General features: G+C 49.5%; 8 protein-coding genes across 8 annotated transcripts; 2 read left to right on the top strand and 6 right to left on the bottom strand.

Annotated features, from left to right (window-relative positions):
• Positions 1 to 1,016: 1,016 nt before the first annotated feature.
• Positions 1,017 to 2,173, bottom strand: DEU56DRAFT_811936 (DOPA-like domain-containing protein). Its single transcript, XM_041353573.1, has 5 exons — positions 1,694 to 2,173; positions 1,561 to 1,640; positions 1,470 to 1,503; positions 1,312 to 1,408; positions 1,017 to 1,252 (listed from the first exon to the last, which is right to left on the bottom strand). The coding sequence occupies exons 1-5, from the start codon at positions 1,860 to 1,862 to the stop codon at positions 1,141 to 1,143; spliced, it is 492 nt and encodes a 163-aa protein (XP_041206994.1). The 5' UTR covers positions 1,863 to 2,173; the 3' UTR covers positions 1,017 to 1,140.
• Positions 2,174 to 3,012, bottom strand: DEU56DRAFT_811930 (uncharacterized protein). Its single transcript, XM_041353572.1, has 2 exons — positions 2,742 to 3,012; positions 2,174 to 2,689 (listed from the first exon to the last, which is right to left on the bottom strand). Exon 2 carries the CDS (start codon positions 2,616 to 2,618, stop codon positions 2,391 to 2,393), a length of 228 nt encoding a protein of 75 aa, XP_041206993.1. The 5' UTR covers positions 2,619 to 2,689; positions 2,742 to 3,012; the 3' UTR covers positions 2,174 to 2,390.
• Positions 3,013 to 4,424: 1,412 nt separating this feature from the next.
• DEU56DRAFT_439662 (uncharacterized protein) lies at positions 4,425 to 5,894 on the top strand. The gene is made up of 2 exons (XM_041346235.1): positions 4,425 to 5,531; positions 5,583 to 5,894. The coding sequence occupies exons 1-2, from the start codon at positions 4,698 to 4,700 to the stop codon at positions 5,652 to 5,654; spliced, it is 906 nt and encodes a 301-aa protein (XP_041206992.1). The 5' UTR covers positions 4,425 to 4,697; the 3' UTR covers positions 5,655 to 5,894.
• Positions 5,895 to 6,019: 125 nt separating this feature from the next.
• On the bottom strand, positions 6,020 to 7,402 carry DEU56DRAFT_439609 (uncharacterized protein). The gene is made up of 5 exons (XM_041346234.1): positions 7,088 to 7,402; positions 6,986 to 7,026; positions 6,837 to 6,928; positions 6,710 to 6,784; positions 6,020 to 6,652 (listed from the first exon to the last, which is right to left on the bottom strand). Exons 1-5 carry the CDS (start codon positions 7,265 to 7,267, stop codon positions 6,135 to 6,137), a joined length of 906 nt encoding a protein of 301 aa, XP_041206991.1. The 5' UTR covers positions 7,268 to 7,402; the 3' UTR covers positions 6,020 to 6,134.
• A 2,546-nt stretch (positions 7,403 to 9,948) lies between these two features.
• On the top strand, positions 9,949 to 14,325 carry DEU56DRAFT_811917 (uncharacterized protein). The gene is made up of 5 exons (XM_041353571.1): positions 9,949 to 10,612; positions 10,720 to 10,855; positions 10,904 to 12,562; positions 12,613 to 13,694; positions 13,757 to 14,325. Exons 1-5 carry the CDS (start codon positions 10,169 to 10,171, stop codon positions 13,877 to 13,879), a joined length of 3,444 nt encoding a protein of 1,147 aa, XP_041206990.1. The 5' UTR covers positions 9,949 to 10,168; the 3' UTR covers positions 13,880 to 14,325.
• Positions 14,326 to 15,681, bottom strand: DEU56DRAFT_889108 (uncharacterized protein). Its single transcript, XM_041356259.1, has 4 exons — positions 15,002 to 15,681; positions 14,744 to 14,950; positions 14,574 to 14,692; positions 14,326 to 14,508 (listed from the first exon to the last, which is right to left on the bottom strand). The coding sequence occupies exons 1-4, from the start codon at positions 15,462 to 15,464 to the stop codon at positions 14,392 to 14,394; spliced, it is 906 nt and encodes a 301-aa protein (XP_041206989.1). The 5' UTR covers positions 15,465 to 15,681; the 3' UTR covers positions 14,326 to 14,391.
• Positions 15,682 to 16,046: 365 nt separating this feature from the next.
• Positions 16,047 to 16,794, bottom strand: DEU56DRAFT_757269 (uncharacterized protein; the record flags this gene model as incomplete). The annotated part of the gene is made up of 2 exons (XM_041350109.1): positions 16,047 to 16,647; positions 16,721 to 16,794. The coding sequence occupies 2 exons, from the start codon at positions 16,792 to 16,794 to the stop codon at positions 16,047 to 16,049; spliced, it is 675 nt and encodes a 224-aa protein (XP_041206988.1).
• Positions 16,795 to 18,855: 2,061 nt separating this feature from the next.
• Positions 18,856 to 22,379, bottom strand: DEU56DRAFT_811907 (E1-E2 ATPase-domain-containing protein). The gene is made up of 4 exons (XM_041353570.1): positions 21,981 to 22,379; positions 21,812 to 21,931; positions 19,619 to 21,763; positions 18,856 to 19,558 (listed from the first exon to the last, which is right to left on the bottom strand). The coding sequence occupies exons 1-4, from the start codon at positions 22,158 to 22,160 to the stop codon at positions 19,049 to 19,051; spliced, it is 2,955 nt and encodes a 984-aa protein (XP_041206987.1). The 5' UTR covers positions 22,161 to 22,379; the 3' UTR covers positions 18,856 to 19,048.
• Between the last annotated feature and the right edge of the window lie 200 nt (positions 22,380 to 22,579).

Here is a 22,579-nt window from a genome sequence, read left to right as displayed (position 1 = left end):
TTATAAGTAGAGTATGAGGTCCAGATAGATCATTTAGTCCCTGTAACAACTGATCAATGTTCAACAAGTGGAAAATATTGACCCGGTAGCGAAAGCTAGCGCTGATCGGCGACTGCTAAGCGCTATACATTGACGAGCATTGCTGTAATATGACCGCCTTAAATGGTTAAAGACGAACAACAATCCCTAGGCGATCGCGGGTAAGAAGGGATTTAGCAGGGGGACATGAACATTGTAGCGGAGAAATGACGCGATGGACAAATGACGCGATTGACAAGAGTTTCATACAAAGTTGGTACCCTCGGTTGTCAGGAACAGCCCAGAGAAGCGGACTTCATAACCATGACCCGTTCAAAGACATCGACGACGAGTGGGACAAGCTTCTGCGGCATTAGTGCTCAAGAGCCTCGGTTCGTCCGAGACAAATCATTGGACTTGGTTAAACCATAGCAAATACTCTTCGAAAAGGCACACCTCTGGCGACGGCGTTGATATCATTCCTCTTAATACGAAGGACTCGCGCTTTACATCTCCTTATAGGGAGACTATCCAGGCTAGGCAGCAACGCCCTAAGGCGATTAGAAAAGCGCTGGTGTTGTCCTCGTAGCGTGAACTTGAGTGACCTGGTCACTAAAGGACTGCGGTGGTGGATTGAGAGATCGAAACTAAGATGCTAAGCCTGTCAGATGCAGTTACATACTGGCTGGTGTTGCCAGTGTCCATGAGACCATGACGAAAAGGTCTGAACTCCGCTACTTCGGATAAGCCCGAGGCCTGATCTCGGATATATACTAATATAGCATCCTCACACAGCTTTCATGAGTTGAAAGTGTATTGCATATCAAAGTCAGTTCTAAACAACAGATTGCAGACGTCAGTCAAGTTGAATCAACCACGATGCACCTCCCCCACCTTCAAAGGCAACTGCAGTATGCGAAACTGCAGAGCAGGAAACAGAGGCCGCCCCCGTCCGGTTGAAGTTGAACGTTTGGTATGCGGATCTATCACCAAACGTTCCAGAGTTCACAGCAAGCCAAGATATATGTCAAGGTATGCATGAATAAAAAGTGCCTTAACCTAAAACAACACAAGAGGATACACATTTCGCACAAGAGGACACTCCGAATCTAAGTATTTCTTCTATTGGTGACGTTTCAGAAATTCATCATTTATTGGCCATCCCCTTCCAATCCATGTCGCCAACTCCACGTGGTCTCTGAGTGAATCGCCAGTATTTGGGTGGACGAGAACGCTTTGAAACGCATAGCAGAGTTAATGAGCTGACGTGAGACACTAAATATGACACCGTACTCGCAAGGCCCCCGATTGACCACAAGCCAGGAAAAGAATGCTCCGGTCTGGTGGGGGCTGAATGTATTTACCTCGAACATGGCGGTAGGGTGGGGACCTTGGAAGTAGAAGGGTGAGTACCACGCTGTGCTGCATCTATGGGATAAGCGGATGCGTACCGATTGGTTTATCCCAGATCTTATAGATACGCAACTACGTCACGAGGAATGAATGAATGGGTCCTGGAAAATGCCAGAGACAGAACCTTACTTCTGGAAACTCCCTCCTTACACGTTCGTGTAGTTCTTTCACATACTGCACCTGAGCAGCTACGGTGGGTATGTAATATACTAGTATTGGTGGTGAAATCGAGATATCATTAACATATGATAGGGTCACTCACTGTGGAAGTCAAAACCATTCTTAGACGGTTCAAATTGTTTTGGGAATTCCTCGTAGGCGGCCGAGCGAGGACCAGGTGGGTTGTACAGGGATTTCCCGTCAGGATTGGTAGTGGTTGGAAGAGGTTCTGCACCTTCATAACCTGCTAGAAGAGATGGCCACTGACTCATGCTGTGTGATAGGTATTACTAGTTTCTGTGGCGTTGGTCTGGGGTTACGAGGAACGACAGCAGAATCGACTCGACCTATATAGGATTCGAGCAAAGACGATTGAGGATGTCGGACGGACTTGATATGATAAAGCGGCTGCATGGGAGGATTAGTAAGGGATTTGAAAAGCATAACCTGCATTTGTCATAAAAGATGGCGCGTCGGGCAGCCCGTTACACGTTGCGGCGCTACCTCTGAATCGGACAGCGATTGTCGGGTATCGCTGTAATATCACGCATAAATTGATCTAGAATGATGAATGATGTCCCCTAGACCAGTATAGCAGGAACTTGTAATTAGTAAGTGAACAAAACCATACATAATGACAGAGGAAAGAGTTTTATGGTTGGTTGCCGAATGTCGGAGGAACGAGTCAGCAAAGCAAAGAAGCAGTTGACAACTTGACAACCCGTCCAAAGACCTCTAAACATGCACTTCATACATTGAGGATAACGCAGATAGTCGGCCCTAAAGAAAGTGCTGGTCGTTCAGTCAACCATGAACACCTCCCCCTCTCTCACATCCAAAAGTGACTCCAGATGCACTATGTAACACCAGGGTGTATAGGATACCGCAGAGACCAGCCGAAGAAGTTGAATTCCAGCGTGTTGAAACGCTGCAACTGCAAGTAACTTAGCAAGTATTTGAAGAAGCCAAGGCAGAACGGGGCATACTATCACTCGACGAACATGACTCGTCAAGGCAACTTGAAGCATTCACAACGAATCCAAGGATGAAGGAAAGGCCGAGAACGAGATAGTGACCAGAGTTGTGCTCCTCTACGGACGTTCGTGCGAGCGGTGTTTCGTCCCGGAGCTCCTCTTATCTCACTCTCACAGTTGACGCTTGAAACGTGTCCACCAATTTGTACTCGCAAGCTGGATTCGGTGAAATTGACGCGGTCTTGACGCGATATTAACGCGGCTTATGTGACGCGGCACTGCGACAAATCCTAGGGCGTATAACCACTCGAAACATATTGGAATCAATTTGGACTTGCAAGGTGATGGGCGCTCATATCAAGGGTTTCATGTCCTTCAATACAAGACGAATGTACTAAGACTCGGATGCACTGTGTGACATTGGTAGTACAGACACAGAGGACAAGCACTGTAAATATGATGAGAAGTGGATACAGCGGTCTAGAACCTGTACGCAGACGGATACTTACATGCTATGTAGCGCTGATCATTAACGAGGATATTCAAACTGCAAGTTGGAATTGAGTTAAAGTTGAGTGAGTTCGAGGCTTCGAGCGACAAAAAACATGATCTACAGATTCTACACTACCCTAGGATTTCTCACGGTGCCGCGTCACAGGCCCAGGCGTGTCACTACCGCAGGACAAGCTGGCCTTATCTCGTCCCAAGCACTCGTTCTTGCGCAACCGACCTGGCGTATCCGAAGCAAAATCTGCTGCGGCCATGCTCGCGATCGAAATGGGCGCATTATAGGATTTCATCGCTCATGGAGATCCCGAAGAGCTCAAACTTAAGCGCGGACTCGTCCTCGCCTCTATCAATAGCTCAGAAAACTAGGAGCATACCCTGGCTGCAAGCTGCAGTGTCGGATTAATCGAGGATTCGGGCGGCAATAATGCAAATTGACACAATGAAGCAAAATCGAAATTCGGATGCATGATGACGCTCCACCTTGCTGCCGCTCCTACACCCGATCAAACACGATACTAGACGGTATCGAATAACTACGTTAACAAAGCAGATGCAAAGGTAGCTGTCATCCGCACTGCAATCGAACAAAGCGTGATCTCACATCGAGGTGGAGTGAACAGTGAGTTTCTGGCCGTCTTACTCGACCTGCCGCTAATGCACCCGCAAAAATTAGATGCATGTACGCTACTAGTTGTCTTGCTTTGGATAGATTCGTCTTCAAAAAAACACCGCCTAACACTCAGCAACCTTGCTGACTACCTGGCACTGTTACAGTCATCTTGCTAAACATCAAGATTCAAGGTCCCTAGATCTCTGGAGTCTGAAGCATCCATGCGTGTTCGATATCGCATCCTTCAGATCCTAGATTGATCTCATCATTACCGCCCTTGTGGTCGCTGCTGTCGTCATTGGTATCGCATCATCCGGAAAATCCACTTGAATCTTGATTGACCTTGATAATTTGTGGGAAGTATCAATGGGTGAGTTGTGAATATCAGTACAGTAGATGAAAGAAAGACAAATTGACATCCGCCGAGCTTCGTATTGTGTACTATTGTCGGTCTTCTCGACTGTCATCTGGCATATATGGGTGGTCGTGGTTTATGCGAAAATCGTTCTTGTTGTGAATTCGCTGTTTTTATTGTGATACTAATAACATCGCATTTCAGCAGCTACTTTCTGGTGCGTCAATGATGCAACCTACAAGCATGAAGCATACTGTATCCTTGTCCAGCCTTGTCCCCACAGCAGCGGAAGTGGCGGTGTCACAAGGCGTGACAAAGTCCGTCTCACAAAGACCTTTGGCGGGTCTTCTACAAGTAACAAAGAGTCAAAGACCGCCTTCGGTATTTATTGGTGCCACTCCGTTCGGCCATAAATTCGACTTTGACTAAATTTTCTTGACTATCTGTCACGACCACCAAGCTCGGGTGTATCACCTCGCGTTCATACTGTGCTTCGCTGCGGACTGTTCTGCTATTTCATTGCTTTAAGATTCCCCAGTAATTTCTGCATACCCTCGGCATCACGAATCGTTTTCCTCCATTATTTACCCCTGCGAAAGCCACAGTCAGCTTTCCTCCACGCCACCAAATCGAACCGTCAGCCCTCCACGTGAATATAATGAACAGCATCAAGTTCTCGCCTTATTTCTTCATGAATCCTGTTGGCCAACCGAACCCCTCCTTCGCGTCTTCGGCCCCAGTAAAATACGTGTCTCGGTCGCGGGGACGATGCTGTGACATATCGATGAACTCGACACACAAGCAGTCCATCCAGTCGCGCGAGCATTACTTTCATGCATTCCCCAACTATTCTTGGATGTTTCGCCCTCGCCCTCACGTTTCCAACTTCAACCCGGATGCACCTATAGAATGTCGTAAGGCCGCACCTCTTACACCCGTGCCTCCTCGTGTCAGCGCCAAAGTGCCGTCCGATGAGAAATACGCTGCTGCTGCGAAGTTGGTATCGTCTCAAGACTTATCACACAAACCTTGGAAAAACATTGCCATCACCGAATATGATGATGCAGAGTTCGAGGAACTGCAAGCGCGGTTGGCATCAGAGGTCGAGGACAACAACCTGGTGTATACCTGGCCACCCGACTTGGCGGCCTACCGAAGAGAGGCCGAAGAGAGGGGCTCGGGTAAGAGAGTAGAATATGCTGAAGGGAACGGTGTCCCGGCGGCCTTCTATGGCGCTTCGCCGACAAGCACAGCAGGCAGTTCCCCGATGATCCTGACGCCGACACTCCGAGACTACGATGCCCAGATTCTCCACGAGGTGCTTCCAGAGCCTGAGGCCGCTCTTGAGAAGGTAGTGGGGCTTAAAAGGTTGAGACGCAAGGCACCACCTCCACTCCGTCTCAATGGCAAGAAGACATCACAGCATGTCATCAACGAGATTGGATGCACGCTGCTGATCGGCGACGCTGAGTGCACTGCACGGGAGATACGCGTAAGTTTTTTCATACCATTATACGCGAGTTGGATTCTGAAGTCCCAGCAGAGGCTAAGTCCGCTGACAGCGGCAATGAACATTACTAGCAAGTTGTCCGCGGGGGTCTTTCGTCGCTTATAACGGATATAACTGTCATAATACATACTCATACCTCATCTGGTGAACTATTCTGATCACCTTATTATTTTCGCCTACCACTGTAGCATTACCCGAGTTGGAGGCTTCCTGTATCTGTCTTCCATGTTCTGTAGCGATATCATTTTTATTCTTCTTTTACCACTGAGTCCATCGGAGTCGTTATCGAAATTACAACGGAAGGGATAAAATTGCGACTGCAATACTAATTCTTGGATTTGTTAGACCTAAATTAATGGACGACCTTAACTTGACTTGGAGAAATGAGATCCCGATGAAGCTAAGGTATACGATATAGTTGCGTGGCTGTCTTTGTTCAACATTAAAGACCTGCGTTAACCTGCAATTCAGGCATTTCACCGGAGACAAAAAATTATATTCCATCACGACGGCAAAGGACCGTGATGGCAACGATTGTACATCAGGGTATCTCCAATATAATGATTTCTACCAGTGGCAAGGAGATCACAACCTTGTCACAGACCAGAACAAAGACAACGGGTGTCCGTCCGTCTCTACAGCACCGTATGTTTCCTGCCTCAACTCTGCCTCCACCTTGACCGTCCCCTTCTGGAATACTTCACCATCCCACATGGCAATCCAGCTCTCTGGGTCGTGGGCGAACATGTCGACCTCGACACCGTTAAATACTTTGTTCACGGTACCCTTCTCTTGTGCGCCTACGTGCGCCCCGAGAATGACCGAGCCTGACTCAGCGGAGAGCAAGCCAGCGAAAGCACGGGCTAAGTGCAGCTGCCTGTCTTCTTTAAACAGGTGAAAGAACGCTGTTGCGTGGATTACGGAAAAACATCCATGTAAAGGATTCAAAGAAGTGAGATTGTTGAGGTCGGGAATTGGAACTGCTGCTGTCGCAGGCGGGGCCACGGCGAGGATTTCCGGGTCGAAGGCGTCACCACCTACAAAGTGACCTGGAAAGGTCTCTGGAGACGACTTGAAAAGTTCATGCCCCAGATCCCAGAGTTCTGTGGCAATTGCAAGTGTTTCGTTAGTCATGTCCCAAGTTGGAATGCTATGCTCACCTTGATGAAGGTCGCTTCCGATCGCCCCGGATGCAGGAAAACCATCAAAAACCGCTTCCCTGAGGACATTGCCGACTGTAAACTGTGCATCAGAATCCTGTGGAGACGACAAAGGGAGAGCACATACAGCAGCAGCCAATGTCAAGGAGCAATGGGTTCTTGCGTGTACGTCCGATGCGCACGATTTGCTGATAAGCAGGTAGCTCCGACAGGTTTCGCCTGAAGGGATGATGCTTGTGTATCAGCTCAGTCAAAACTTGCACACAAGATAAATACCTGAGGAAAGATAACAGTAAGATGCTACCGTAAGGGGCAACCTGGCCGTGAATAAGTGAGTTTTGTTATGAATAAAAACGACGTGGTAAAGGGGCCAACTACCTTGTATGCTTTCTGTTGCACATTTAATATATGTTGCTTCAGGGCGACATCGTCTTCAATTCCGGTGAGCTTCTTGTAAAATGCAGCGTCTTTGGGGCGCAAGCTATAATGACTTTCGTCGAGAGGAGGGAAAGTGAGCTGAGCCTCAATCTTTGCAGGTTCTTTGCCCATCCGAGTCATCTCTTGCTTGCTGTCGACACTGGAATGCGAGGTTTTCCGGGGTTATAATTCAAGCATCGTTAGCAAAAGTCCAATCAAGCTTTAAACGTTCTGACAAGCAGAGCATTTGGCGGTTTTTTTGTGATAAACACGTAAGCGTACCACCGCATGCCATAATTCATTGAGATCTGGAATTATTCAAATTCGGCCCTGGGGCAAACAGTTTGACTGTGATTTAACTTCCCTCAATCACGAGACAAAGAGTGCGATTAACCGCAAATTTCCTTTCCTGGGATTTCCAGATCCCGGTTCTTGAACATTCAACAAGCACACCAGATCCGAGTCAAATGGGCGACCCGCCAGTTAGCAGTCGCTTGCACCCATTCCCTCTTCGGCTGAAGTCTGGACTGGGACTGCGGGACAGACATGGAGCCACGCTGCTGATGGCGCGCTTCGCGAGTCGAACGGCCCTTTGTTTCATCCCCATTGCTCTTGTGCGATGAGCTGAAGGGGCTTCACTTGAGTCGGAGTCCGGGCTAATGATGAGCAGGTCCAGGTTTGTCATGTTTTCCCTCAAGCCCAGAGAACCGTGAGCCGGACAAATGAAATTTTCTGTACATGAAAAACATCCTGATTACATACTTTGCTGTGCGGGATCAGATAATATTGTCCTGTTTTGGTTGGGCCTGTGGTCCGTACTTCGGTCGCAAGACAATGGAATGATTCCGAGGGCACTATAGGAGGAACCAACATCTGGCAGCCGCTCATCCGGTGTACTCCTGAAAACCGCTATGGCAACCTCCGCAGATGACTCTATAATCGAACTGCTAGCAGGATGGCAGTGTGTTGTCGTTAGTAGCAAATGCAAAAATCAAGCTCGCCTCGGTGTCGATGAGATGCGAAGGTCGCCCGTTGACTAGGCGTAATTCAAAAACAGCGAGGACGCGGCTTGGGCGAAAGAATGATTTCTCGCCAAAAACTTCTCCTGAGGTTTCCAGGTCTTGGCAGTTGTCACTTTGATAGACTTTGCACCGGTCACCTCCGTTGTCAGGAACAAATAAACTTTATGACATTGAGCCTATCGTCGCAGGAAAAAAAAGGTTACAGAGCTGCAGAAGAGTTCTCGCGTGCGCCAAGACTTTGAAACCGGCTTGCTCTTAAATTTTCGAGCTCGACCCCTCCGAGTCTGAATAAGACATTGGGTGGTTACTGGTATGCGTGTCGGGCAGAATCTTGACGCTATCGTGACAGCCCAGCTGTTGAGTTAGCTACAAAGAGGACAGCTCTTGCCAAGGCCGTGCGCAGACATCAAACCTACTGGTGTTTGCCGGATGAGTTGGAGATTGGCGCGCCAAGCACTGCTACGATGCAATCATCGTCCCAGGCATACTCGCACAACATGGAGGGCCTCTTACGATCAGCATGTGCATTGGTCAGAGGGCCTCCACACCAGGGTTGTAGGAACAGATGTAGCCGTGAATGGTTAAACTGCAAGTGACGGCGTGTGAACAAGGTGTCCGGGAAAGGAAAGTTGTAATTGTTTGTTCGTTTGTTCGTTTCGCAAGGCGATTCACTGATTGACACCATACTGCAGTCTGCACCAGTATATAAGAAACGATCAACCATCTTGTATCGATATCCTAAGCTTGTCTTTTCCTCCCTGGCTCTCCGAGTCGTTTCATCCTTGGGCCGGTCTTTGCATTCCACATCGGAACGCTCAGGCCTTCGCAAGGTGATTTACTGATCGACACCAGCGCATCGCACATTCGCGGCAGTACATAGGAATGGCGCGCACCATACAGTCACTTTCACTCCTCGGTATCACGAACAGATTTTTCTTGGGTGACCGATAGCAGCCGATAGCGGGGCTCAAAAGCAAAGCTTCGTCAAGGCTGAACAAAACAGTGTGACGAACTCCATAACCTGATATGTGTGAACGGGAGTGCTCGCTCATGCATATCGGCTTATGATCTGTACGTTTTATTACTGTGTTCATTCATGCATTTTCGATGACGCCTACGAGGTGAGTCGTGGGTAATTCCTTCAAGAATTGCGTACTTACAATTGCGTGAAGTCATATCGATAAAGATCACAGCCGATATCCGGATCGGTCGTTTGGAAATTCCGTCTTCTTGTGCCCTAGTTATCTGTTTATCCACGTTGCAAACCAGTCTCCGACACAAGAAAACGTTGTTTCGAGGGAGCAACGAGTCGAAGCCTACTACCCGTTGCGAGCTGTGGCTTGTGATTCTCGCAGCCGCCGGGTGCAGGTCCGCGGGTAAAGCACAGGATCTGATGGTTCCGTACGAGCCTCCCCCGAAATTTGTCGATATGTTGCTCGTTGATCTCAGCGATTGACGTTTTCCGGAAATAATGTCATATGGAGATATGGCATCAAAGATGTGGTCATCGAGGCTCACACGCTGTACCGGTCCAGGGTGAGAAATGCAAAAGTCTCGCGGTTGGATTTTAAGATATTGAAGGACCTACATGGACCTATGGCTAGGTTCCAACGTAGCTGGCCCCCTTGATGATCGTTGAGGAAGCTCTTGTTGTCCACTACCCATCGCCTATGATACAGTGAATATGTCTGATTTCTACTTAGTAACAATGCGCAGCGCATGGTCGAGCGCTTAAAGTGAGGGTCATTGCATAAAACTAGAAACAATGCCGAAAGAGAATCATTTTATTTCATACTATTAGTACGTTTAGCCGTCAACGTCAACGAAGGAAACGAGCAAGCCACGAAGACAAGTACCGACTAGTTGAATTCGACCTTGAACGTCAACAGTCACGACATAGTTTACACCAAGGTTTTATACCCTCTCTTTCTCCTTCCAGCGCTACTTTAGCGTTACTATCTGTCGACGACAACGTCGAGCTCGCTGTCTTCGACGACGACGATAAACACACTCTCTAGTAATGAAGCAACAACCACCATCTCCGTCGTCAGCCCGGTCCCCGCGCAATCAATTAATTGGCCACCCAACTTTGGACCATCATCACTCCCATCAACTTCATCTCTCTCCCACTAGTACTTATCCATCGCCAAATCCACCAAAATCAGCCAAGAGTTCTGCTTTCAAAGGTTTACAATCTGTGTTTCAGCGCAAACCACCCGATCGTTCGCTGTCTTCCAATTCTCTCCGCTCTTCCTATTCGACTTCCAACGCATCCGCCACAGACAGCCACAACCCCCATCCATACGCCGCAATGCCGCCTGCTCCTCTACCTGTTGTATCCAACAATGAATATATCGAAGACGAACAAGAATGTCCTGTATGTCTTGAACCGCTGAGCTTCAGCTTCAGACTTCCTGGAGAAAAGCCCCATGTTGTACCAGAGTGCGGTCACTCTCTTCACGAAGTCAGTCATTTTCCTTATCGTAGCATCATGCTCCATCGTATTCCAACAAAATTGCAACCGTCTTCATCTTCCCTCGCACACGAGTCTAACCCGCTCCTTTCCCATAGGCATGTTTTACTGCTGTATACGGACCACCACCAGCACAATCTCGCTCTACAGTGCCTCGCAAATCAAATCTTGGCGTCTGTGGGGTTTGCAGACGACCTATGAAGATTGGCGACGGAGACAGCAGCAAAAATAATAGTCAGTCATAACTAGCCGCAGCTGTCCATTGATCTCACCACGTTACAGAACTCGCCGCTCTGACCGGCATGGGCGATCCCCATGCACCCGCAGTTTATCCTGGCCGAGATTTATCAGGCACACGTTCCCGCCGCAGCCCAGTACCTCCTCAACCCTACGATCCCACAGACGATGACCCAATAGACCACGCTGTCTCAGTCAAGTCAACACCAAGCGAATCCCACTACATCGTCGCACCTTCCATCCAAGTCCGCCCCGAATTTTCATCCATCACCCGGAATGGCGAAGCTTGTCAACCTTTAACCTGCATTGTTGTAATCGAGTTACCTGCCAGGCGTGGAACAAGTCATGTTCCGGGTCCTGTCATGGCGGATGCATATGGTGCTCGGAGTACTCACACCCTCTCACGAGCCGATACAGAGATGCCTCATCCGTCCCAAAGACAAAGTGAAGTTCTGCGACGCCCAACCCAAACACAACGTTATGACCCATGTTCCGAGCCCTGGTCATCTACAAATGAGGCCCAGTCTTCCCATTATAGGCCGGGCCCACCAGCGGAGGAAGAGGAGGGAGAATCGTCACCTTTCAACGCTATCGTTGAGGACTTGCGCAACCGGATAATTGATTGGAAGGGCCACGCGTTGTCTGGCCTCGGCCCCCTGCAAATGTATGACATGCTATCTGTCCGCCGAGATGCCCTTGTGCGGGAGTTTTTCGTCTACCTCTTCAAGGAGGCCATCATTTGCGTTGTAGAAGAGAAAAAGCGGTCTCTTGGCCGGTTCCTGTCGTCGCCAGCTTTTAACGACACCTCGACTTCAGTTTCAGGGTCTAGCGCCCAGTCCAACAAGGGTGTCCTGCGCCTCAAGGGTCGCATTTATGTTCGACATATCAAGCGCATCACGGTGAGCACAAGCGGGGAGATGAGCCTCACGATTGAAATGGAGGATGAGCGACTCGACTCTTTCATTCTCGTTTTCAAAGATCGCTCTTCCATGGATGCTTGGAGGAGCCAGATCCAGGGCCTTGTAAACTCCTTCCAACATCAAGCATCACCACCGCAGCCGCCCATTGACCGTGGCCTTGACATGGATGAGTTCGGGGGTTCAGGAAAGGCTGCGCGAATGCTTAGCGGGAGCACTGCGTCCACCTCACCCAGCACCGTCGACAGTTTACTCCAGGGCTCCACACGCTCCACGATGTCCTCATTGACCTCCCATGGTTCCGTGCCGCAACCTCAATCTAGACAAATGCACAGCAAACTTCAACCCCTCGGCGAGGACGATGTACTTTCTCACTATGAGACGCATCCTTCAGGCCTGGTTGCACCGCATGTATCTGCTGGACCCTCCAATTCACTTGCTCCCCTCCCACACCCGGCACTTGATCTTATCCTTATCGTATCACTACCTCCACCGAATGCTCCCCGCAGCACCGCAGCGCTTAAGCTCCGCGTTATCAAGGCATCACTGGACTTTATCCTCGCTGCTCTCGGAACCAAGGATCGGTTGAGTCTCGTCACCTTTGAAGTGGGACCTGGTGGACGTGTGCGCAAGACGCCTTACCTTTGTGTTGGCAAGTCACTCAGCCGAGGGAGGCTGTCCAAGTTCATCGATGAGATTGGCCGTCCAGATGAGGGGCAAGATGATGAGTTCCTGGTGAGGGCTTCCAAAGAGGAGAAGACAGACGTTGTGACTGCGGTTAACCATGGTGAGTGATCGTTTTTTCATCTCTACTTTCTGCTGACCGTGTTCCCTAAGGTCTTGATGTTGTACTTCAACGCAAGTCTCGTAATCCTATCTCGGGGATGGTCCTCGTGAGCGATGCTGCAGACAGCACGAGACGTGCGCAGATGGATCTTGTCCTCGCCCGTGCTGAAGCTGCAAACATGCCCATTCACTCGTTTGGCTATGGTCGCTCGCACGACCCTGCTTCTCTCTGGCTCATGTCGAACCATACCAGTGGGACATACACCTTCGTAAAGGACTGGTATGACCTCCGCAGCTGTCTCGCTGGCTGTGTCGGCGGCATGATGTCCATTGGCCTCCTCAACATGAAGCTACACATGAAAATTGTCGACGGTCAGCGTTTCCGCATCCGCAAGGTCTCTGGTGGGCCTTCATCCATCCTCTCGACGGATGGCCACAACGTCGACATCGACGTTGGCGAGCTTCGCTATGGCGAATGCAAAGAGATGCTCATCGAGTGTGAGCTCGATAACACCGAAACTCGCCGTCCTTCTGCGCAGAACGGTAATCGCGCGCTTAATGCCACGGATCAATTTGTGCAGAGCATGGGTCTTGATTCTTTGGCCATTGAAGATGGTGCCGATCTTGTGGATGGCATGATGGATCGGATGATTGATGAGGTTCCAGTGTTCGAGGTTGATGGGTCTTTCTATGATCCCAGCGCATCTAAACAAGTTTCACGCCTCGCCCATCCCGTCCTCTTGACGATCACTCTCCTTCCTCAAGCTACCTCTATCTCGCCCAAGCCAGTCAAACCATCAGATCCTGTGATCGTCCGACGTAGAATGGAACTTCTCGCATCCGACATGATCACGCGCGCTCTCGTCCTCGTTTCGAGGAAGAACTACCCCCAGGCCCAGAAGATCATGAACGAGACCAAACGCATCTTGCACACTGTACTGCAAAGCATCTCCAAAACACTTCCTCCGCCGAATACCGAAGGCACGACGATGCGTAACCGCAAGGATATCCTCACTCTCGCTGCGGTGCGTGCGATGCAGGCCATACTCCAGGACCTGCAGATTTTGGCGGAGGCTTTAGAAGAAAATGTCGAGCTGTTTGCACATGACCAACGGAATTTCGGTGCACAACAGGTGCGTCCATGTTTTTCTTTGAAGTTTTCATTGACAGGACTGACCGTTGGCCATGATTATAGGCCATGATATTGCGTGACCAGAAGAGCTGGAGTGGACGCAGCGCTACCGAGCGCCTGTTTTGGACCATCGACAACTCCATAGAGCTGGTTTCTCGGAGTACCGATTGGATGGCGCGCGACTAATACCCCCCTAAGACATGATCTCTTTTTCATTTTTTTGTTCATTTTATTTCATTTTCTTTCCGTATTATGTTCTGTCACTGGGTTCATATCTTATTTGTGTTCATGCTTTCTCGTTTTGTTATGTTTTGTGGTCATTCTAGTATGGTTTCAACCCATTACGTTCCTTCCTTTGCGCCACCGTCCTTCACCGTCCTTGTCCTTAAGTATTACTCGGTTCTGGATCCCCTTAATGTAACCCCCGCGGTCTCGTCTTTATGTCAAGATACGCACTTTATGATTCCTCGGATGTTTCTTATTCCCTGTTTGTTACTTACTTAACTGTGCGACTTCTCATGATATATCCACGCCCGCTTCCCATGGCTGTTTCCTTTATTTCTTGGCCCAAGAAGTGGGAGTAATGTAGTTGATTGATTACCTAGGAACGAATGAAACTGTTTTATCATCAATGCTTCTGTTTATTATAAGGAGGGTAAAGTATGTGTGTGATATCAAGACGTGGTGGTCCAGGCTGTCTATACATAACCCAGCCGTTGGCGCTCGTCACGATCGCGTTCGAGCTTTGTGACTTTATTTTCGGTTTCGGTGAGGACGTCATCCCATGCTACGAAAAGTTCTGAGAGCGCGTCCACCTGAAAAATAGTCAATCAGAACACAAACGCTGGCTGAAGGTGATGAACGGGGAAAAAACACGTACATGAGTAGCATGTCTGTCGACAAGAACTGCTATTCGCTTCTCCAACGACGCAGCTAATCTAATATCCTCCTGATGCGCTTTCAAAAGCGCGTCCAAACGAGGCTGCAACGTTTCATAGTCTGAATGAAGAAAATGAAAATGAGATCTCGCGAGGGGTCAGCACGACTTGCCTGCAAGTTTTCCAGCTGCTGTGACACCTTTATGTTCTAGCATTTCGATCTCGCGCATGTCCCTGTCAGCAGCTCGAATTTCTGGTTCCATCTCTACCAGGAGCGCTTCTAGTTCTTCTGGTGACATGTTTTCGTACGTCGGGGCTGGCCCAGGGAGCACCCCTGACAGGGCGAACGCTGCAGTTAGTAGATGGGCATGTAGGTCATCTAGGAAGAACGCGTCAGAATGTGATGAGAGAGACGTGTATGCAACCTTACATTTGCTCATGAACCTCTGGAGACTGTCGTTGGATTGTATGACGCTGTCGAGGCGCCTTTGCACGTTCTCGGCTAAGCGAATGAGGGTTTCACCGTGTTTGAGCTCTGGTCCCACTTTTTCCTTTCCCTTACGATCCCTCGCATCCTGTCGTACACCTAGAAGCAACGCTTCGAGCCAGCGGAGTCTCAGTTCCAGCGATAAAACGGGATCTATGACTGGAGGTGCGGTTGATGGTTCGAGTTGTGGTAGGGGTGTCACAACACTGGCAGCAGTCGGCTGTTGAGCAGACAGCTCTGATTGGACATTATCATGATGTTCCACGAGTTCCTCGAGGGATTGGGAAGCAGATGCGACGCTCATTTGATGTCCAAGTTGGCCGGGCGGAGGAGATGACGGAGGCGTGGAAGATAGTATACGGAATCGCTGGAAATCTCCCAAGAATACACTCCCAATGTGTGACATGGAGACAGACCGTCAATCGTGAGATATTATTCTTGTATCACTTGGTAGATCTTGTAGTGAAGGGTGGCTAGGCTACTAGCTAAGTAGATGGGATCAGAAACTTGAACGTGCCTTAAGGCGCAGATCATCATGATTGACCGTTTTATAGTCTCCCCTATCATTTCCTTTCGTATGTTTTATATAAGAACTAACTTAGAGTCAGAACATAAGAAAATTGCTTTCAAGCCTACATCGTCCGACGGTACACAAAGTAACAAGATCAATGAAACTAAAGTCAGTCCGTTGTCCGTCTCATACCAGTAAAGGAGGGAACGAAATGAGTTCGTGCTAAAAACATTGGAATAAGTACAATACCAGTGTACGATATTAAATAATATCACAGTTGTGCAAATAAGTTAGAGGCAATCGACACAAATTGCACAATAAACATGGTGTCTAGGCGATATAATGATGCTATAAGTTTTTAGTAGAATGTCTGGATATACATCAGTACGTGGTCAGAAATAATGCTTGGCTTGGATATATCTAATCATGCATGCGAAGACATTGACGACGCACCAAGGAATATGATACTTCGTTGTATCATTTAAGATCAATCGACCGCACTCCGTAGGTTTGTGGGGGAAACAGCTCAAGCTCCGCGACGATACGTTCTTTTGTAGATATTCTTTTGAACCGGTCATCGTCGCAACGTTCCAGCAGCGTTGCAAAGAACGGGTTCTTGAGTCGTTGGCGAAGCAGCGACATGCTGGCGCGGTTTATATGCGAAGATCCATAAGACAGTCGTGGATCCCAGGTTCGTGCTAGCAGATAACGAGATGGGGAAGGATGGTCGGTTGCAGATGTCTTCAATATCTCTGACGTGACAAGACTGAATGATTTGATGCCGTTTGCACGACAATAGTATGATCCCGAGTCCGGCGTGAAGTAAAGTGACTGTACTTCATGCAAAAAGCACGGCACAGTGATGTGAATTTCAGGGTTAAGATGGTATGGCCTAGGAGGCTTCTCCAGCAGTCTTGCAAGGGGCATCATCTCGCCAAACGGCGAGCTTGCAGATCGTCTGAGCAAAAAAAAGCTCTGACTGCTTGCAGTCCTTGCAATTTGTGGAGCGCAATCGTCATCAGGCCCATCACCGCTTAGCTCCTGAGTTGTGTTGTGACCATTATGAAGACGGGGTGAGCTGGACATGAAGCATGTAAGCAAAAATGCGTATTTCAATTGGGAAAACTCACTTTCTTGCCCTGCGGACTGACCTTTTGAACACATAGACGAGCTTTGCAGCCGACGCAAAGCTCAAAACAGGGCGAGGGAGGCCGTCAAATGACATTTCCGTAATTGCGAAAGGAGCATCCGAGAAGCATCTTGGGGACGAAGGAAGGCAACTGTTCAGGGTCGAAGGCTGCCCGATCCAGTCCAGAAGAGTAGCATCTCCCGTGCGTTTCATGATCTCCATCAAGAGTCGAGCAAATGCATTATCACCCTCTCCATATTTGACCGTCATAGTGAATCCGAAGATTCCCGTCAAACAATATGCTTCGTCTTCCTTCTCCTTGGTCACTCGATCACGAGCCCATCTCAGCTTCGTTCGAGGGTGCTCGACGCTTGGACAATAGAACTTGAGATAGGCTTTCTGTATCCCAGTTGCAGATTCCAACGCATCCAAGATCTCAGCAACATTCTTGTGGTTGAATGCTGTGGATTGAGAAAATGAGGTCCAGTCCTTCTTGTAGAGCCGGATGACCTTGGCGGCAAGCAATTCCTGAAGAGTCCAGCCCCTTCGGAACCATTTACTCAGCAAAAGCGCCTGATCGCTGGATTCCGCGACGTCAGAAAGGTAGATGATTGTCAGTGCCGACCCGCGATACCACGAGAACATGGAAGCGATGGACTTCTGTACTTCAGCGCTGCTCCTCTGATCAATGCAGCATGTGTCGATCCATGCCCAATGAAATCCATATTTGCGCGCCTTGCGACAGGAATTGCGGACTTTGTCGAATCTCGATGTAGAAAGCGTATAGACGCCCTCCTGTGGGATATCTTTAAAGCCAGGTTCGTCGCCCTCCCATCTGTGGGAGAGCATGGCATATGCAAAGAAGCTTTTCACCACTTCAAAGAAGTACTCCTCTTGTTTCAGAGTAGACCTCGTGGTGGTGAGGGTGAGTAGCGAGTGAAATGTACCCGACTCCCCGAGTTTCGTGATAAGAGCGGGGCGAGCATAGATCTTTCCATCGTCAGTATTCAGCAACCGGATGGGCATGTCGCGAAGTATTGAGTCTGCAATATTTTGAATCGCCTGCCTGACTTGCTCTTCGCCCACGCTTCCAGGTCGGAGGTCGTCTTCAGCGTCGCTCCATGCGGTATGAAAACTCTGCGCTTCAGTTATTTGTCAAATCGTGTACGTGCACAAAGAATACGAACCTCTACCGAAGACTGTCCGTCTGTGAGGTGAAACATCTGCAGTGAATGAGGTTGTGGAAGGCGACAAAGAAACAGGTTTATAAATGATTACCCAAGGGACTTGCAGATGGGAATAATGGATCATACCTTCCGTAAGTTGACTATGCCCTTGCTGAACTCAGGAGTTCAGGAACATGTGGCACCTGGTGGCAGATAGCCTTGAACCCTTGATATAGCCTGATAAGTTGATTTCATGCAAAGAATTGGGTCGACGGAGTCAGACGGACACCTATTTTAGGTTTAAGCGCTCACAATTGTGTGTTCGGGCATTGCCAATGCCCAGACTTTCTCCTCATCAGATGCAAGATCAGATGACACAACTTTGTAGGCATTGCCGATGGCGTGGTCAGTGGAGGGTGGAGGTCACCAGGGTGACTCACGGCTAGATCCGTAAAGTCATCGAATCTTATCACTTTCGCTCTCGGAAAGCACTTGGACTGTAGCTGTTTCACGACAGCGTCGAGCAGTATGATAGTGTATACAGTGCATGGTAGTGCATAGTACGTCCTATAAAATCAAAGGAAGTCAGCATCACCGTCAGGGCCTCTCTGGGCAGGTTCGTACTTCATGCGATACAACAAGGGTCCAACACAGCACTTGAGGGAAGTCAACTAGCCGCCGCCGCCGTTACTAGCGACAACGGACATCAAATGGTTCAATTGAACAGCCTAGGAAACTTGAAAGGGATGGAAGCATATGAGAAAATACAACACGCGGCAGCAACAGAGTTAAGTTAACAAGAGAGGTCCCGGCGTTAACGTAACATTGGTTGGTGCATTGATAATAAGTGGCCATCTGATGGCAGGAAAATTTGACATCCACAGATCTTCCATTGTCACAGGATCGAACTTTGCACGAAAGCTAAAACATCGGTAGTGACATGAATGCAACTGCTATTAACACCAGGCTATGCATTTACAGACTATTGATCGCAGGCTCAAACGCTATATATGTATGACCAAGAGTACATACACAGCCGAAGGACTGAATGTTTTTATCCAGCGCACCGGAACTCTAAGGGTACACAGTATTAACTGAAATAAGATAACCATGATGCGCATTGCGCAATCACCGAGAGAGACTAGGTATACATCAAGTATACATACAACAAAACCCCATCATACTCAAACACTCTCCGACATTTCCATCGGAAGCTGGCTATACCCCTCTTCCACCTTCCGCCTCCTCACCATTCCCCTCACCGAATCCCACATGTCGTCCATCGCATTCCTCCCGCTCTCAAACAACGTCTCCCCATGCACCGTCTCCCCGGGCATCACGCTCAACACCGGTCGTCGCCACCATCGCAGCATCAGTGAGCTCGTCACTACGCTCACCGACGAGAACGCCATCGCGGCACCTGCCAGCATCGGGTGCATATACAGCCCAAAGGGCAAGAATACACCCATCGCGAGTGGGATCCCAAGCACATTATATATACACGCCCAAACGAGATTCCGCCGGATCGTCGAAAAGATGCTGCGCGAAAGGTGGAGCGCAGCGACGACGTCCAGGAGATCAGAGCGCATGAGAACGATGTCGGCAGCTTCGATGGCTACGGAGGTTCCCGAGGACAGTGCGATACCGACTGTGGCAGCTACCAGGGCGGGCGAGTCATTGATGCCGTCACCGACCTGAAAGAATAAGATGCACAAGTCAGATTCAAAACATCCAAGCAGGGTGGAGACACATGCCATTGCAACACCACCATTGCCTTGGTTCATAAGATCCGTAACAAGGGACGCCTTGCCTTTGGGACTCATGTTGGCCCAAACGCCTTCGGATTTGATTCCCACTTGTTTGGCAACCGCCAGCGCTGTGACCATCCCATCACCCGTCATCATGTTCACCTCAATGCCCATGGCCTGTAGTGCCTTGACTGCCTGCGCAGACGAGGGCTTGGGAGCGTCCGACAAAGAAACTGCAAGCAGGGGCAACGGAGCAGAAGATGCCCGAGACGAAGAAACGAAGATCACCGTGCGACCGAGCTTGCTCTCTTGTGCCTCGTAATTCGTCAAAACGGAAGGCAGCTGCGCACTGTCGGATTGTGCGATGAACCGCGCATTTCCGATGTATAAAGTGTAGTTGGAACCAGATGATGTGATGAGGGCTTTCACGCCAGCGCCAGTCACGCTCTCGAAAGACTTCATGTCTAATGCTGGTGATTGGACATCGGCGCCGGCAAGAAGACTCTTGCCATGAGCAGCGATGGCTTTCGCCAGAGGGTGCTCGGACTTGCCCTCCGTCGCAGCAACCATTGCTATGACAGTTGCGCGAGTAGTTGTGCCGTCGGCGCATTTGAATGACAAAGATTGAGCGCCGACATTGTCATCAGGTAAGAACTCAGAGGAATCGCGTGGGGGCACCCATGCCATACCCGCCACAGTGAGCTTCCCTTGCGTCACGGTACCTGTTTTGTCCAGCACAATCCGTTTAATGAACCGGCTGGCCTCGAGCGCCCTACCACCCTTGATAAAGATCTGGTTCTTCGCGCCTACACCCGTGCCAACCATGATGGCAGTCGGTGTACTCAGTCCCAGAGCACACGGACATGCAACCACCACCACTGATATGCACATCTGCAAACAAACTGCTAGCCGGCTCGCGCCATGCCGTTGGAACATTGCTGGCAGTCTATCCTCGCTCATGACATGAGAGACGATCATCCACGTAACGAATGTGAGTACTGCGAGCGAGATGACGGCGGGAACAAAGAAGCCTGCAACACGGTCCGCGAATGCCTGGATTGGCGCTTTGGACGTCTGTGCTTCTTCGACGAGTTTGACAATCTGTGCGAGCGCTGTGTCCTTGCCTGCACGGGTCACGAGCATGTCGAAAGTCCCGAGGCCGTTGACGGTGCCCCCAATGACGCTGTCTCCAGGCTGTTTCAAAGCCGGAACCGGTTCGCCTGTGACGGCGCTTTCATCCACAGTGGATGATCCTCGGATGACCGTTCCGTCAGCAGGCACTTTCTCCCCGGGGACAAGTTTGACAGTATCCCCTACTTGCACCAGCTCCGTAGGAATCCGTTTCTCTTGCGTACATGCTGGAGAATCCGTGTAGATCGTGGCCATTGTTGGTGCGAGGGCCATGAGATCTGTCAGAGCAGCACTCGTCTTGCCCTTTGCGCGGTTCTCGAGATAGCGCCCGAGAGATACGAACATGATGAGCATAGTACTTGTGTCGAAGAAGATAAAAGGTCGGTAGTCAGGTGTGGTGTTGAATGCCGCAAAGAGTAAGGCAAATAAGGAATAAAAATAAGCCGCGGAGGTTCCGATCATAACCAAGACGTCCATGGTTGCGGTACCATGTTTAAGTGCTTTAAATGCATTTCGATAGAACTTCTGACCGACCCAGAATTGTGCAGGAGTCGTAAGAGCAAGAAGGATAAGATCGCCGAGATAGATAGCGTTGAATAGATGAAGATTAATGAAAGGTTGGATGAATGGTATGTGATTCGCGATCATGCTGATGAAGAAAACCGGCACTGCGAATGTGAGCGCCCATTTGAAGCGGCTGGCCCACTCTTGGATCTCCTTGGTTCGGGCAAGGGACTGTTGTTGCGTGCCGTCTTCTTGATCTGACAATATTGCATCGAAACCCATATCTTCTATGCGTTCGACCAATTCCCGAGGGCCGACGAGACTGGGTTCAAATTCTATCTTGGCGGTCTCGGTGGTGAGTGAGACGGCGACGCTAGTGACCCCTGGCGTCCCGCGTATGCCAGATTCCACAGTTGATGTGCATGAACCGCAGGTCATGCCGTATATCCGTAGTGTAACCATATCAGACCGCGCCATTGGTATTTCAGTGGCATCAAATCCTACGTCTGAAATTTCCTGCCAATAATGATCAGCATACGCCTGATGTATTAGTGACGGACTCACATTGACAATCTTCTCTGGTGTCCATATTGAGGGGTCATACTCGACCACACCTCTTTCAGCAAGAAGTGCAACTTTGATTGAATGTATGCCAGCTTGCGATCTAAGCATGCCTTCGATAGACTACAACCAATGAGTATACGTATGATACATCGGCTTAATACGGACTCACCTCTACACATGCGCCGCACGTCATTCCCTCTATTCGTAGCTCACATTTTCCTACGGCACTGTCATCTACCTTAGTGGCTGCAAGCGGTTCATCATCCACGAAAGGAAGTTCGACGTTTCCGAGAGCTGCGAGCTTTGTCCTTTCCAGGACGCTTGACACAATGCCAGATATGACAGACATGCTTCAGATAGCCACGAGGGGCAAATTATGTGTAATGACTGGTGCCTATGTCAAGCTGGAACTGTTCTCGATTGTGATGTGGTGTTTTAGGGAAGAGAAAGTAAGCGCCAGCACTGCGGTAGCGGATTGCTTATAGGGCAGCTTTTGAGGCTGAGCCGGCGGCGGGCGAAGGAAGGCTTTGTAAATGGAGACTGAACAGTTGCAGTAGTCACCGCATTTTAGTATGGAGGGCAAACGCCCGCGTTACTAACCCTTCTGAGGGTGCTAATGTCTTACGTCATCATTCCATCCCATTGGCCCACGTCTTTGACCGAAGCTCCTTGCTATACACTCTTTCCCACCTCGTCACGGCCAGCGCTGTGTACAGTTCTGCTGCCATGAATTGATGTCTTCTTCTGGCTGGCCAGAACGTTGAATTC

This window comes from Suillus clintonianus, assembly GCF_016758775.1.
Source record: "Suillus clintonianus strain FC179 chromosome Unknown DEU56scaffold_50, whole genome shotgun sequence".
NCBI lineage: Eukaryota > Fungi > Basidiomycota > Agaricomycetes > Boletales > Suillaceae > Suillus > Suillus clintonianus.
This window is presented reverse-complemented; position numbering and strand designations above follow the sequence as displayed.

Coding starts and splice junctions, on each gene's coding strand:
- DEU56DRAFT_811936 (XM_041353573.1), bottom strand. CDS start 1,862: ATGAGTCAGTGGCCATCTCTTCTAGCAGGTTATGAAGGTGCAGAACCT. Junction 1,409..1,469: donor GATCTGGGATAAACCAATCG/GTACGCATCCGC, acceptor TCTACTTCCAAG/GTCCCCACCCTACCGCCATG. Junction 1,253..1,311: donor GTCAATCGGGGGCCTTGCGA/GTACGGTGTCAT, acceptor TGCGTTTCAAAG/CGTTCTCGTCCACCCAAATA.
- DEU56DRAFT_811930 (XM_041353572.1), bottom strand. CDS start 2,618: ATGCTTCAAGTTGCCTTGACGAGTCATGTTCGTCGAGTGATAGTATGC.
- DEU56DRAFT_439662 (XM_041346235.1), top strand. CDS start 4,698: ATGAACAGCATCAAGTTCTCGCCTTATTTCTTCATGAATCCTGTTGGC. Junction 5,532..5,582: donor GCACTGCACGGGAGATACGC/GTAAGTTTTTTC, acceptor AAGTCCCAGCAG/AGGCTAAGTCCGCTGACAGC.
- DEU56DRAFT_439609 (XM_041346234.1), bottom strand. CDS start 7,267: ATGACTCGGATGGGCAAAGAACCTGCAAAGATTGAGGCTCAGCTCACT. Junction 6,785..6,836: donor CCTTGACATTGGCTGCTGCT/GTATGTGCTCTC, acceptor CACAGTTTACAG/TCGGCAATGTCCTCAGGGAA. Junction 6,653..6,709: donor CGGAAGCGACCTTCATCAAG/GTGAGCATAGCA, acceptor CAATTGCCACAG/AACTCTGGGATCTGGGGCAT.
- DEU56DRAFT_811917 (XM_041353571.1), top strand. CDS start 10,169: ATGAAGCAACAACCACCATCTCCGTCGTCAGCCCGGTCCCCGCGCAAT. Junction 12,563..12,612: donor TGTGACTGCGGTTAACCATG/GTGAGTGATCGT, acceptor GTGTTCCCTAAG/GTCTTGATGTTGTACTTCAA. Junction 13,695..13,756: donor GGAATTTCGGTGCACAACAG/GTGCGTCCATGT, acceptor CCATGATTATAG/GCCATGATATTGCGTGACCA.
- DEU56DRAFT_889108 (XM_041356259.1), bottom strand. CDS start 15,464: ATGTCACACATTGGGAGTGTATTCTTGGGAGATTTCCAGCGATTCCGT. Junction 14,951..15,001: donor CCAGAGGTTCATGAGCAAAT/GTAAGGTTGCAT, acceptor CGTTCTTCCTAG/ATGACCTACATGCCCATCTA. Junction 14,509..14,573: donor TCGACAGACATGCTACTCAT/GTACGTGTTTTT, acceptor ACTATTTTTCAG/GTGGACGCGCTCTCAGAACT.
- DEU56DRAFT_811907 (XM_041353570.1), bottom strand. CDS start 22,160: ATGTCTGTCATATCTGGCATTGTGTCAAGCGTCCTGGAAAGGACAAAG. Junction 21,932..21,980: donor CGTGCGGCGCATGTGTAGAG/GTGAGTCCGTAT, acceptor CATTGGTTGTAG/TCTATCGAAGGCATGCTTAG. Junction 21,764..21,811: donor CACCAGAGAAGATTGTCAAT/GTGAGTCCGTCA, acceptor CATTATTGGCAG/GAAATTTCAGACGTAGGATT.